General features: G+C 47.8%; 1 protein-coding gene across 1 annotated transcript; it reads right to left on the bottom strand.

Moving 5' to 3' along the window:
• Positions 1 to 1,868: 1,868 nt before the first annotated feature.
• On the bottom strand, positions 1,869 to 3,171 carry LOC136549230 (uncharacterized). The gene is made up of 2 exons (XM_066540480.1): positions 3,148 to 3,171; positions 1,869 to 3,053 (listed from the first exon to the last, which is right to left on the bottom strand). The coding sequence occupies exons 1-2, from the start codon at positions 3,169 to 3,171 to the stop codon at positions 1,869 to 1,871; spliced, it is 1,209 nt and encodes a 402-aa protein (XP_066396577.1).
• Between the last annotated feature and the right edge of the window lie 10,464 nt (positions 3,172 to 13,635).

Raw genomic sequence — 13,635 nt, 5'->3', positions numbered from 1 at the left:
TAACATTGGGATGAAATATTATAGGCCCGGGTGGAAGCAGAAACGAAGCAACGAGAGGAGATAGAGGCGAGGATGGAGGAGATGATTCAGCAGAGGGTGGCGGCCGAGCGGCAGAACATGGAGGAAGAACAACGGCTGACGATGGAGCATATGATTCAGCAGAGGATAGAGGCCGAGCGGCAGAGGATAGAGGAAGAAAATCGGTTGAGGATGGACCAAATGTTTCAATACATGTAGAATTTTGCATCGAATATGGGTCAACCTTTGCCACCACCACTGATGCTATTCCCTCCACCTCAGGCACCCACAACTACTCATGTGAGTCACTTGACACCTTATACTATAGATTGAATACTTTGACTTAGAGAACTTTAGATGTTAGCTCAAAATAACTTAGAAAGCTTTAGATTGAATACTTTGCATGTTTTTGTGACTAGGTAGAGATGTAGAGTCGTGGGTAGTGTTGATGCTTTGTTTAGATAGGTTTTGGTCCATGAGTCGGCCGGATGATATTGGGCATGTGCATTTGCAATATTGCAACTAAACTCTTAAGGTTAGCTTGGGCTCCATAGTTCTATGTTTTGTGTAGAATTAAGTGCAATCTCCATGTGTCAAGGAACCTTAGATATTAAGTGCATCACATATAAATATTAATCTTGTCTCACACATGTAATCACTTCTCGTTTGTGCAGAATCAATCGGCGGCATCAAATAATCAACCTCAAGACCTGGATTTGTCGCAGTGGTTCCATGGGCCTCCGCAGTGATTGCATTTGCATTTGTTGCTTATTGTGACTTGTGACTTAATTGTGACTTGTGATGATGGTTTATTATGCCTGTGATGATGGTTTATTATGAATTGTAATGATAGTTTATTGTGAATTGTGATGATGGTTTATTATGCCTGTGACATATAATTATGCCTGTGATGATGGTTTATTGTGAATTGTGATGGTTTATTGTGAATTGAGAGGAGTCCGTTATACGTGACAGATTAGTAAAAAAAGGGGGTATTGGTCGCTTTGCCGAGTGTCAAGACAAAACAGTCGGCAAAGAGGACAATTTCTGTTATTCTGAGAACCTTCTTTGCCGAGTGTATTCTAATGGACACTTGGTAAAGTGACCATAAAAATCTGGCCGTTGCGCGCTTGTTTGCCGAGTGTATTGGGCGTGACACTCGGCAAAGTGTCTAAACTTTGCCGAGTGTTTTGGGCTTGACACTCGGCAAAGTTTAGAAACTTTGCCGAGTGTTTTTTCGTCGTGCACTCGGCAAAAGCGCCGTCACCGTGCCATCCCGTTAACTTTTTTCTATCGAGAGTTTATTTTTGCCGAGTGTTGTTTATTGACACTCGGCAAAAGGCTTTGCCGAGTGCCCGATGATTGACACTCGACAAAGAGCTCTTTGCCGTTAAAATGTACGCTGTGTGATCTTTGCCGAGTATAGTGTTTTGGGGGCTTTGCCGAGTGCCCCTGGCACTCGACAAAGCTACTGTATCCCGTAGTGCCTCATGGATAGAACTGATTTTATATAGTGAGACTATATGTGATAATCATAGATGATATACTGTACGAAGAGGTAACATATATACATGAAAATCATCATACCAACAAAGGCAAGCATCTGAAAACAAGCCATTTCACGAACTTGCATATGACAGAGTTCATTACAATAACATTATGTTGAGTACAAGATAAATAACTAGTTCACCAACTCAATTCAAATTGACAATATTGAACTCAGCATCCAATGTCGAATGCCCTTACTATCAAATAAATATCATAAGGCAACAACAGTTTACGGCGGAGGAATAAAAACATCACATAATATGACATCACATGCCACAGTGCTCTCAGAGCATATGTCATCACTACTTGATACCAGCGGTGGCATAGGAAGCTACATGCTCCGCAAGTCTACCCCATATTGAAGCTATATAGCCCGTGTGATGCCTATGAACATGGAACGCACCAAAATGCCTTTGGGACTTTGTAAACCGGAAGTACACCGTGCCACGATCAACAGAGAAGTAATAGTTGGTTCTCGGCAGAAGCACCGCACCTCGTGGTCCGGTAAAAATAGCCCGTTTACCTAGGTCGAGGATTGGCAACAGCGTTTCCTCCTCCATATCGACATGGAATAACTCGATCTGTGTCTCCAGTGATGAGCTCCTACGGGCATCGAATCGTACAACCCGATCCCGGCTGCACACCGCCATGAGCCTGCCGCCGTCGTCCACCAGACTGACGGTGCGGAACTGTCGCTCCATGTTGGCCGCGACCACCAGCTGCGGGCGTGGTCGTTGCTCCAGGTCCACCACCAGGAGCTTGGTGCGGTCGACGCAGTAGAAGCGGCCCTGGAAGGTAGCCGTGGATCTCAGCGGGAACTCGGGGTAGAGGCCACCTACCAGGGTCCAGAGCGCGTCTCCGGGCTTGGCCACGGCTATCTGGTTGATGTGGCCGAAGTAGACGACGATGGTCGACGCGTCGGCGAAGCCGGCGGCCGTTACCACGTGGTCCTCGCGGAACGCGAAGGGAATGGGGCCCCAGCGGCTGTCAGCTGGCTGCAGCGTCTGCAGCGTCGGGAGGTCGACGACGTGGCGGGTGAGGGGGTTGAGGAGGCGCACGACGAGATTCGTCTCGTCGCGCAGCACCAGCATGCCCTCCGGCGCCCCGGCCGGTCCCGGGACCACGGCGTGGCCGGCGAGCTCCGGCAGATCGACCTTGATGATCTTCCGGGTGGTGACGTTGAGCAGCTTGCGGCGCGTGGGCGTGGCCTCAGGCGCCGGCTCCGTCAGCAGGATCCACTGGCGAGGGTGGAAGCGGTGGTCGATGACGCGTTCACCGAGTTCACGGGGCTTCTCGGTGCCGCTACCGGCCATCCATAGCGTGCACACCAGGCGGAACCGCATGAAGTCCGCCACGTCGCCGTCCCGGAGGCGGTCGGCGATGGTCTCCACCGCCAGCGACGTCAGGCCAGCCCAGTCACGCCTGTTCGCGCGGGAACCACCGACGATGGGGACGACAAAATCACGAGCCAAAGTACTTATAAGCGACTATATACACAGAGCAGAAATGGAGGACAGATCTCGAGTTGTCTCTCGGCGACAGACGAAATGGACCGGAAATCGGATTGAGCGAGCGAAGAACGGAGGGCGAGAGCGCGCGTACCATTTCGGGCTGACTCCGGCAAGGGCAACGCGCTGGGCGATGCGCTTGGACCTCCTCAAGGTCGTCTCCGCCATGGTTGTCGCGGGCGCGGCTGGTCGCTCGGTCGCTGGAGAGGGGCCGGCAAGGGAAACGCGCTGGGCGGCGATGCGCTTCGACCTCCTCACGGTCGTCTCCGCCATGGTCCTCGCGCGGCTCGTCGCCCGGTCGTCGGATAGGGGAGAGGAAGGGTGGGGACGAGAGGGCTGCGGGGGCTGCGCGCCGGCGGAGAGTCGGAGAGGACCAGTGTGGGGGCTGCGGGCTGCGCCTGCCTGTTTAGGTCAGTGCTTATAGGGCATTGAGAGGTGGGCCCGATTTCATTTCTCCAGCAAAAGAAACGGTCGGGTGGAGGGCGCGGATCGCTATCCCTAACACGTCATGTTTTACGTGTGGCAGCGGCAGCGCGCGTGGGAGCGGGCGGCGGCGGCGGGGGTGCAGACGTGCTGGGCTGGCCTGTCAGGGGCACGGATCGAGACGGCGGCATGCCGCATTGCCGCTGCAAAGGAGCTAGCGCTTCTGGCGTCGGGCCGCGGAGCGCGCAGGCGTCGTCCTTGTAGATGGCCCTGCTGCGTGAAGGCGACGGGAGCCCGGCCGGAGGCGGCCTTGGCGTCCGTGTTCGGCTACGAGCGAGCAGCACGCGCGTTGGGTGCCCTGCTGCGTTGGCCTGCCGGGAGGTGGGTGGGACCAAGCGACCAGCGCGTGACGGGAAGTGCGGGGCCCCCGTTTTGGAAGCAGCGCGTCTGCTGCTTCCAAAACTAGGGGCGGCGGCATGGCTGGCGGGCAGGGGCAGCCGAGAGGGTCCGACTGTCCGAGGCAGGAGTAAGCCTGGGCGTTCGGTTTACCCGATTTTTTCGGATCGGGTAATTCGGGTAATTTAAAATTTGGGTAATAAAAATTGCTACCTGATATTACCTCTGAAAAAACACTACCTGCAAATTCGGGTACCCGATAATTCAGGTTCGGGTTCGGGTATTACCCGATATACCCAAATTTACAGAAAACAACAAACTACACTAAATTTTAGTAGCGATCTATACATAATTTCAGCAGCAATTTGTATAGAATTTCAATAGCAATTTGTAGAGAATAATATATTATAGTCACTCATTCAAATAGAGAGAATTATATTCTAATAAAGTGATAAGTTAAATGGTTCAGCTAACAACACATGATGAATACAAAGACAAAACAAATCTTTGGGTAGTTCGGGTAGTTTGGGTACCGGGGGATATTATCCGAATTACCCAAACTAATTTTGGGTAATCAAAATCGCTATCCGAATTTGGGATCGGGTACCTCGGGTTCGGGTAATTCGGGTTCAGGTTCGGATAATTCGGGTACGGGTAATGGGTATCGGGTATTTTGCCCAGGCTTAGGCAGGAGCAGCTGTGCCGGTTTGGGAATTGCTACTGTGGTCGATTCTCGATTGGAGTAGCCACCAAGTGCGAATCCAGTTTGTAAGTTAATTTAGTTACTTTTAATTGCCTTCCCATTTCAATATATATATACTCGATTGCAATTTGTGAATGTGAAACTGTAACAGTAAGGCTAAGGCAGAGGGGCATTTACTTAGAGTAATTTCTTTACTAGTTTTAGATGGTTGCCACTTTCATATTTGAACAATGGGTACTTATATATATTTTAAAATAATTAAGTTATGGTTGATTTTATGAATATACGAAACTATTTCCTCAATATCTATACCTAATATTAATCTATCTCTATCTATCTATATCTATCTCTATCTGTATCTCTATATCTATATCTATATATCTATATATATAATATTATTAAAGCAAATTTTACTGGAGGACACCGCAGAAACATGTAATTGGCCAGCACACACCGCAATGACGAGAATTTGCCCAGTACCATTACAAATTTGTGATTGTTTGCCGTAACACACCGCACCTACTATTTTATTCATTTCTTAGGTTTCAAGAGGGAGAAGGTGGGGGAAATGTCGTTTATACCCGTGTCTTCAACATTCAACTATTCACTGAAATTTACCGTAACACACCACTGCACAAAAGTGCATGGCTAGGATTTTATTGAAAAATATAAAGATTCATAGAGGATTATCAGGATGACTTGATAGACTTAACGAACAGTGAAATAGATAGAAAGAGAAGACAGGGCTTTCTGCAAATGGACTTTCTTCCTCCTTGAAACAGTCAGCCATGGCTGCCCAGCCTGCCCTCACCCACGCCACTGCATCTCCCCATCCTTCACGCTAGCCAGGGAGTACGCACAGCCTGGGTGGCCGCGATGCCAGCCGCGTTGGCCAGGGAACGACGCCAGGTCTGGAAACCCAGCGGGACCGCGCACGAGGCAACGGCGCCTCGGCAACGGCTAGCATCCCTTCAGCATCAGCCGCTTTGCCGAGTGTTTTTAACTGAGCACTCGGCAAAGAGCTTGTTTGCCGAGTGTCCGAAGAAATACACTCGGTAAATATAAAAACACTCGGCAAATTTGAGGATTCCAGTAGTGGTAGTAGCCCGTCATGCTGTACCGCATGTACTTCTTGAGCTCGTCGCGGTGACAGTGGCGGCACCGACCGTCGGGTATAGCTTGTCGGAGTCGAGGTTCGGGGTGTAGCCGAATGGGAGCATTGCAGGCCGAGTGCGATCATGAGCTCCTCGTTCGGCGTCACCTTCGGCGGCGGCGTGTCTCGCTTCATCTTGCCGGAATCGGAGACGAGCCTCTTGATGACCACATCAGCATGGCCTCGAAGCGGTTGTGGAGGTCGACGGCAAGGCTCTGGCTAGAGGAGAGGATGCTGAACGCGAGGTCGAGTGCGGAGTCACCGCCGCCGCCACCCCAGCCGCGCTAGCCAGGGTTGCTCGCCACAGGAGGTCGCTAGAGGTTGAAGACAGTGGTGTGTTACTACAAAAATTAATAAACAGCGGAAGGTTGAAGACGTGGGTAAAGAAGTCATTCCACATTCTCTCTTGAAACCTGAGAAATGAATAAAATAATAAACGCGGTGTGTTACGACGCGTAAACAACCACGAGTTTGCAATAGTACCGGGTAAATTCTCATCGTTACTGTGTGTGCCAGCCAATTACACGTTTCTACGGTATTCTCCAGCAAACTTTGCCTAATATTAAAGAGGCAAAATTTCTCTCTATCAATTTTTTTTTCCAGTCCTTCCCTAACTAACTCTGTGAATGTGTACTGTTTGTCTGTCTACAGCTCTCCTGTTTATATAAGGTAACGTGGTTAAATAGGATCTTAATCCAAATATATCTCTCATCTTGAGTAGTAACCTGAATAGGAATCTTACTCCAGTTTGGATTCGATTTTGGTTTACCTGCGTGCGTGAGTCCAGGTCTGTCAGTCTGTGTCCGGATTGGTTGGTGTCAGGTATGCTATGTATTTCTTTGTTAGGCCCTGTTTAAAAACCAAAAATTTTCAAAATTTCTCGTCACATCAAATCTTACGGTACATGTATGAAGCATTAAATGTAGGTAAAAAGAATAGCTAATTGCACAGTTTGCCTATAATTGGCAAGACGAATCTTTTAAGCCTAAATAGTCCATAATTGAACAATTTTTATCAAATACAAACGAAAATGTTACAGTAGCCAAAAGCCAAAAATTTTCGGAACTAAAGCGCCCTTAGTTGTCCATGTCCGAACTGATTTGGTCCGTTTTTTTCGCACGTGCAGCGCCCAATTTTTAAGGAAAGTTCAGCGTCCACTTCAATAATCAGTTTTCGACTTCCCTTTTCTAATTTTGTTTTCCCATAAATATCAATAATAATATAATAATACTATACACCTTTGAACCTTTAACCTCTTCTTTAAGAAATATATATTTTTCACCGCTAAATTATTGATATAGTTTTGATTAGAAATAAAATCTATCTTACCATCATAACCTTGCTCGGCCGATGGTCTAACAATAAAACTGTGAATTGAAATCTAAAATAGTTTGCTATTCAATTTAGTCTAATAAATATTTTTTTCCGAACACAATCCTAGATGAGGGCTACCGTATAAAAAAATCAAGAGATGCTTTCGGTCATAATCATTAGCGGATAGACCAGTCTTTTGACACGTTAGCAACTGCTACCTTGCTTGATTTAATCAGATATTAGAATTATATTTTTATGGGTACACAAAAAATTAAGTAACTTGATATCTAGCTGTATGTAAAGTATGAAATTAAATTATGATATATTTACAAGTAAATATTTATATGTGCTTTGTAACACTAGAATTTTTTTATCAAGTTTATATTTTAAATTTTATATAGGCTTTATAGGGTATTATCATATTATTACCAACATTAGTTTATATTGGTCATGTTCGCTTGTCTTATAATCCGTACTTTTCAGTTTGTTTTTTCAACTGGAACAATATTTTTCTCTCACAACAAATCAGCCGGAACAGTGTTTCGGCTTGTTTTTCAGCGAAGCGAACGGGCCATTATGGATATCATAGTCATCATAAAACAAATAATAGCTTTAAAATTTAATAGAAAGAGCAAATATATATATATATATATATATATATATATATATATATATATATATATATATCATTCCAGTCCTCATTTTTCATGAATGTTTGGTACTTTGGTAAAATACATAGCTGTGAACACATAGATTTGTGTTTGGTAATTTTACATAAAAGTTATCTACTTTTCTATTTACCATAAATCTAATTATAAACTATAAAATTATTACATAATTAAAGTTTTATTTTATTTTTAACATGATCATGAGATGCAAGGATTTTTTTCCGTTGTAATACACGTGCATATTTGCTATCTATATTCTTACAATATTAAAAGAATTTTTCTCTATATTTTCATTGTTTACTCTCTTTATCTCCACCAATTCATCTGTCTCACCACTTCTCCAAGCATAAGATTTTTGTTGGTTTCCCTAAGAGTAGTATGTTATGAATTATTGATACGAGTTGTGATTGGTTTAGTATCCAGCCCATGACCTGAACTCGAGATCGATGCTCATGAGTTATAAACACATCTAGCCACGATACAGAGTTGGTTTCCAAGACACATTAGAATAGAAGACCATGAATCTTCCGTTGCAATACACGGGCATATTTTCTAGTATTATATAATTACAACTATGTTGCATTGTACATACAAAATATTAGGTTTTAGGTTATAAAAATAAACAACATTTTAAATACCCAACGTCAAAATTCGGAGTCCTCTATTCCAAAATACAACTGAAAGGATCAAGATGTCCAAGAGGGGGGGGGGTGAATTAGGCTAATTCTAAATTCTCTTGCAATAATCAAATCATACGGATAGCCCAATTAACCCCTTGTGCCTAGAAAAGTGTTTATATCAAACAAATGCACAACAACCTCGCAACCTATGTTCCAAACTTACTCTACCAAGCAATTCTATGAATGTAAAACAAGTATTGAATTGCTCAAATTAAATACTCAAAGTAAGTGCTCAAAGTAAATAGAGAGAGAAAGGAACGCGGCGATGTTTTGCCGAGGTATCGGAGAGTCGCCACTCCCCACTAGTCCTCGTTGGAGCACCCGCGCAAGGGTGTAGCTCCCCCTTGATCCGCGCAAGGATCAAGTGCTCTCTATGGGTTGATTCTTCGACACTCCGTCGCGGCGAATCACCCAAAGCCGCTCACAACTTGAGTTGGGTCACCCACAAGCTCCGCCGGGTGAACACCAAACTCCCAATCACCACCAAGCCGTCTAGGTGATGGCGATCACCAAGAGTAACAAGCACGAACTCTCACTTGACCACGCGAAGCCTAATGAGAAGATGGATGCACACTTTGCTACTCTTGATTTGCTAGTGAGGCTACTCTCTTGGATTCTCAAATCACAAACACCTCACTAGGACCTTGCTCTTCTTGGCACTCACAAACGTCTTTCTCAGCTGTTGGAATGAGCAAAAGTTACTCCACTCACGAGTGGAGCTTCTATTTATAAGGCAGCCTGAAAAACGAACCGTTATGAGCTTCTGCGGGATGACCGGACGCTCCGATCATTTTGACCGGACGCTCTGGTCAGTTCAACCTGCGTACAGTTTTCAAGTGATGACCGAACGCTGTCAGAGTCCGGTCAGTACCGACCGGACGCGTCCGGTCGCTCTTGGATGCTTACTGTAAACGACCGGACGCTGGATACTCAGGGTCCGGTCACCACTGACCGGACGCATCCGGTCACTCTTTCCCAAGTCTGGACCCTTACTGGAGTCGACCGGACGCTGGCCCTCAGCGTCCGGTCACATGACCTTCCAGCGTCCGGTCACACCAGACTTGATTACCTCAGTCAAATGAACTGACCGGACCCTGCGGCCAGCGTCCGGTCGCACTGGAGCCAGCGTCCGGTCAGTGTTTGACACTCCATTCACTTCCAACTTTCGAACATATGTGAATGAAGTTTGCTCCAAAGGATCTTAGGCATTCATAGGAGCTACCTAGAGCTAGTTTTAACAAGTGTCCACCACACCTAACTCACTAGACTCAACTAGGTCAAGCTACCCGTTCATACCCCCCTTCATAGTACGGCCAAAGGAAAAACAAAGTCCTAAACTACTCTAAGTGTCTCTTCAACTCCAATTGACACTTAGAACTAGTCATCCTTAACCTTGTCGTCCATCCTTTGAGAACCAAAACGATTTCCATCGTAGGGGCATGACAACCTCGATTGCCCAATCGATCTCCATTACCATGACCTAACTTAATTGCCTCTGCAAAACACACGTTAGTCATAGTAATCTTGTATTGACATTAATCACCAAAATCCAACTAGGGGCCTAGATGCTTTCAATCTCCCCCTTTTTGGTGATTGATGATAATACCACCTCGAGTATGTTATGGAGTGAGGTTTTTGACGGGCTTGGTTCATATAAGCTTTTGCCAATAAGAACAAAAGAGTTAGTCAAGCTTATATGAGCCAAGCCAACACAATGTACTCAAAGGATATGAATTAGGCATGAGTACAAATAACAAAGCTCATTTGCTTCGAAGTATAAACGCGGAAGCAAAAGCAAATGAGCATTACACAAGTGATATGACATATAGATAATGCAAAGTAGAAATCACACACATGGCATATGTCACAATCACGTAGATAGCACTATCACATATATATATGATAATATGCATGAAAGTAAACACACGTATGCATAAGTAATAGTGTATCACACAAATAAAACTCCAAATGTATATAATAAGCTAATACTAGATAACTAGCTCCCCCTAAGTCTACATACTCAAACCCTCTCCCCCTTTGGCGTCAAACACCAAAACCTAAGGGTCGGTCGGCGGGGCTACAGCGGATGAGTCGGGCGCTGAAGTACGTGGAGCAAGATGGAACTGGGCGCCATCATCATCTGACCCTGAGCTCTGAACTGACTGACCCTCTGAAGCAGGAAGTGTCGCTGAAGCGGTCTGGGTCTGAGCTGGGGCTGGTGCTGCCTGTGAAGCTACAAGTATGTCTGTCGTAGGATCAGACGAAGTGACAGACGAGGGGAGCCTCTGAGTAGTCATGATAGCTGGAGCTGCTGTAGACGGACCGGCAGTATGCATGTGAGGCGGAGTAGGCATGCCGGTCAACTCGTTGAATGATGCTCCAAGACTCCTGAAGACTGACGTGTCAGGCACGAATAGCAAGGAAGACTGCTCTGGTGAGAAACCCGTGTGATAAGGAGTGAACTGCGGGGCAACACCAGGTGAGGCTAACCACTGGGACACCTGTACGGGAGGTGACGTGAACTGAGCTGGAGGCTGTCCCTGACTCTGAAGCCCGATGGGCTGTACTGCTAGAGTCATCGAAGTGGTAGGAGGCTGTGCAAGCTGGGGCGAAGTCTGTGGCAGTGGGATCCCAATGGCTGCCACTACATGCTACATGAATCCCATGAGCTGCTGCTACATAAGTAACTGCTGGTGCTGAAGGAGCTGCTACTGCCGCTGAAACTCGTCCTGACAAGCCTGAAACTGTGCGAAGTTGGTAGCTGTCTCCTGTGCCTGTCGTGTCTGATCCTGCTGCATCTGCTCAAGAATAGCAATGAGAGCGGGGTCTGTTTGTGGAGCAGGTGGAGCAGAACTGGAGCTACCTGCCTCTGCATCGTGTCTGCGTGGAGGCATCTGAGGTATAGGCTGGTAGTCGTCGTCAGAGCTGTCACTGTACTCGCTCACCTCCTGCTGTGCCTCTAGCTCCTCCTCCTCAATGGCTGCAATCCCTCTGATGATCTCATCCTGCTGAGCTGTAGACTCTAGAACATCCAGACGACGGCTAGGCTGTCTGGGTGCCTGAGGAGTGGCGTGTCTGATCCTCTATGACAGGTTGTAAGCCGGGAACTCTATGGTGGCACCTGTATACTCATCCATCATACCAAGGGGCTTATCAAGCACAACTCTGCGGACGAGGAACGTGATCCAGTGAGCATAGGGAAGCTGCCTGTGACCCTTGAATCCCTCAGCTATTGTGTCCTCCATCTCTGAAAGCAGAAGATCCCAGATATCAAATACTATCATCTGCATGATGGCATTGAGAAGCCAGAGCTGTAAGCGAGTCAGGCCCTCCCTGTATCCCAACCTGGGAAGCAGTGTCCTCCTGATGATGGCCTCTAGTACCCTCGTTGTAGGAGTCAAGTCACTGGGGTTCCTGCTCGACCCCTCACCAAAAGGCTCCTTGAAGCAATGATGCACTAAATCTGTAGGGGGCACCTACCCTCCATGAGGACGCCTGGGCGGCTCCTGATGTCCATAGCAAACCTTATGCATCTTAACAGGCTGCTCCTGTAGCCTCAGTATCTCTCTGGCCCTGCCACTCGTCACTCTGTAGTCTTTGCCTTTGAAAGCAAAGTGAATGAATCTGTGATGAGGATCGATGTAGAGTGAGGCATAAAACTGACGGACCCAAGATGGTACATATATGCCCGTCCATCCTATCAAATCTGTTAGTCCTGGCAAATATGATAAGTATGGCTGAATGCTCTCTCTGGCTGCTGCCACAATGGACTCTATCTGACAGACCCTCTGAGATCTGAACACTGCCCCACTGTTAAGATATGCATTATAGAAATCCTCCTACAGTGGCGTGTAGAACCCCTCAGCTGCTCTCTCATCCCTCCTCGGAGGAAACTAGACCTTAAACTCAACAAATCACAGCTACTGAACATGCCTGGCTGTAGCGGCCCTCAAGTCGAGGTGAACCACTGGAGGCGGACCCTGTGGTCTGGGCGGAGGGCGTGAACCCCTGCGCTGTGTAACTGGCCTCGGTGAAACTGCAGCACTGGTACGACTCGAGCGGCGTAGCTGAGGTGCCGGCTCGGTCTCCTGACCCTCCTGAGTCTCCTGGGCTGGTTGAGGCTCTGCTGGTGGGGGCTGCTGCTGTGCTGACGGACCCTCCTCAATGGCGACCCATCATCCTGCAAACGTGGCAGTCCCAGCTGGACTACCATGACGACGCTCAACCTCCTCAATCGCAGCTCTGACTATGGGTGAAACTAGCTGATCTGCAATGACAACTCCGCTACGGGTACCACCTCTCTCGGCACGCTCTACGGCCTCTGCAACAGCTGCTGCTCTCGCTGTCTCCGCGTCGGGGTACTTCCGCTTCTTGGATGTTACCTGCTTGGTTGACTTGCCCTTAGATCCGGCTAGCTGGCGAGGCGGGGGCCTCCGATCATCATCACCTGGGCCACCACCAACGTTCTTGGTGCGAGCCATCTGAACTGACAAGATGGTGAACTGTCGCTGATGAAGATCAACTGTCAAACTGCCGCTTTCGAGGCTTGGCCTCGATCCTTACTCGCGAGCTTGGCTCCGAGTTGACTGCCAACTGCCAGACGAAACACAACGGAACCGACTCGCTGCATGATAGAATAGATGGATATACAAATAAATACCATATTGCTAATAGATGCGAAATCCTAATAGAGAAAGCAATATAGATGCGAACTTGAATCGAGTGGCTTTCTACCTAACGATCAGCGATCCGAGAAGAGATAAGATGTCACGCGGGGGATCTCGGAACCGGCTAGGGTTAGGTCAAAAGCCCTGAACGCAATGGGGAATCAGTGCTTTGAAAATTTGATCTAGGTCACAATAGTGGAGATCAAGATTGAAACACAAAACTTGCCTTACCAATCAAGGGATGGTAGGGCTAGTGCACTCGACGTGAAGACGGGCAGCTTTGGCAACGACGAAGCGGTGAGCTAGGGCGCGAGGGGGTCGGCGCGGTGCTGTAGAGGCATGGTAGGGCTGGAGCACGACGGCGCTTCGAGATGAGCTGGCGTGGGTGAGGCTCGGTGGCTTGCGAGCTGCGGTGGTGCGGCGAGGCAGGGGCTCAGAGGCGCGCGGCTGGCGAGCGGGGGCGCGAAGGTGGCCGTCGCAGAGCACTTGCGCGGGCAAGGCTACGGCGGTGTGCGGCGGCGGCGGCTCGGGCTAGGGCATATGACGGCGCTGGTTAG

This window comes from Miscanthus floridulus, chromosome 4, assembly GCF_019320115.1.
Source record: "Miscanthus floridulus cultivar M001 chromosome 4, ASM1932011v1, whole genome shotgun sequence".
NCBI classification, from domain to species: domain Eukaryota; kingdom Viridiplantae; phylum Streptophyta; class Magnoliopsida; order Poales; family Poaceae; genus Miscanthus; species Miscanthus floridulus.
Note: the sequence above shows the minus strand (reverse complement) of the source record. Positions and strands in the feature narration are given on the sequence as shown.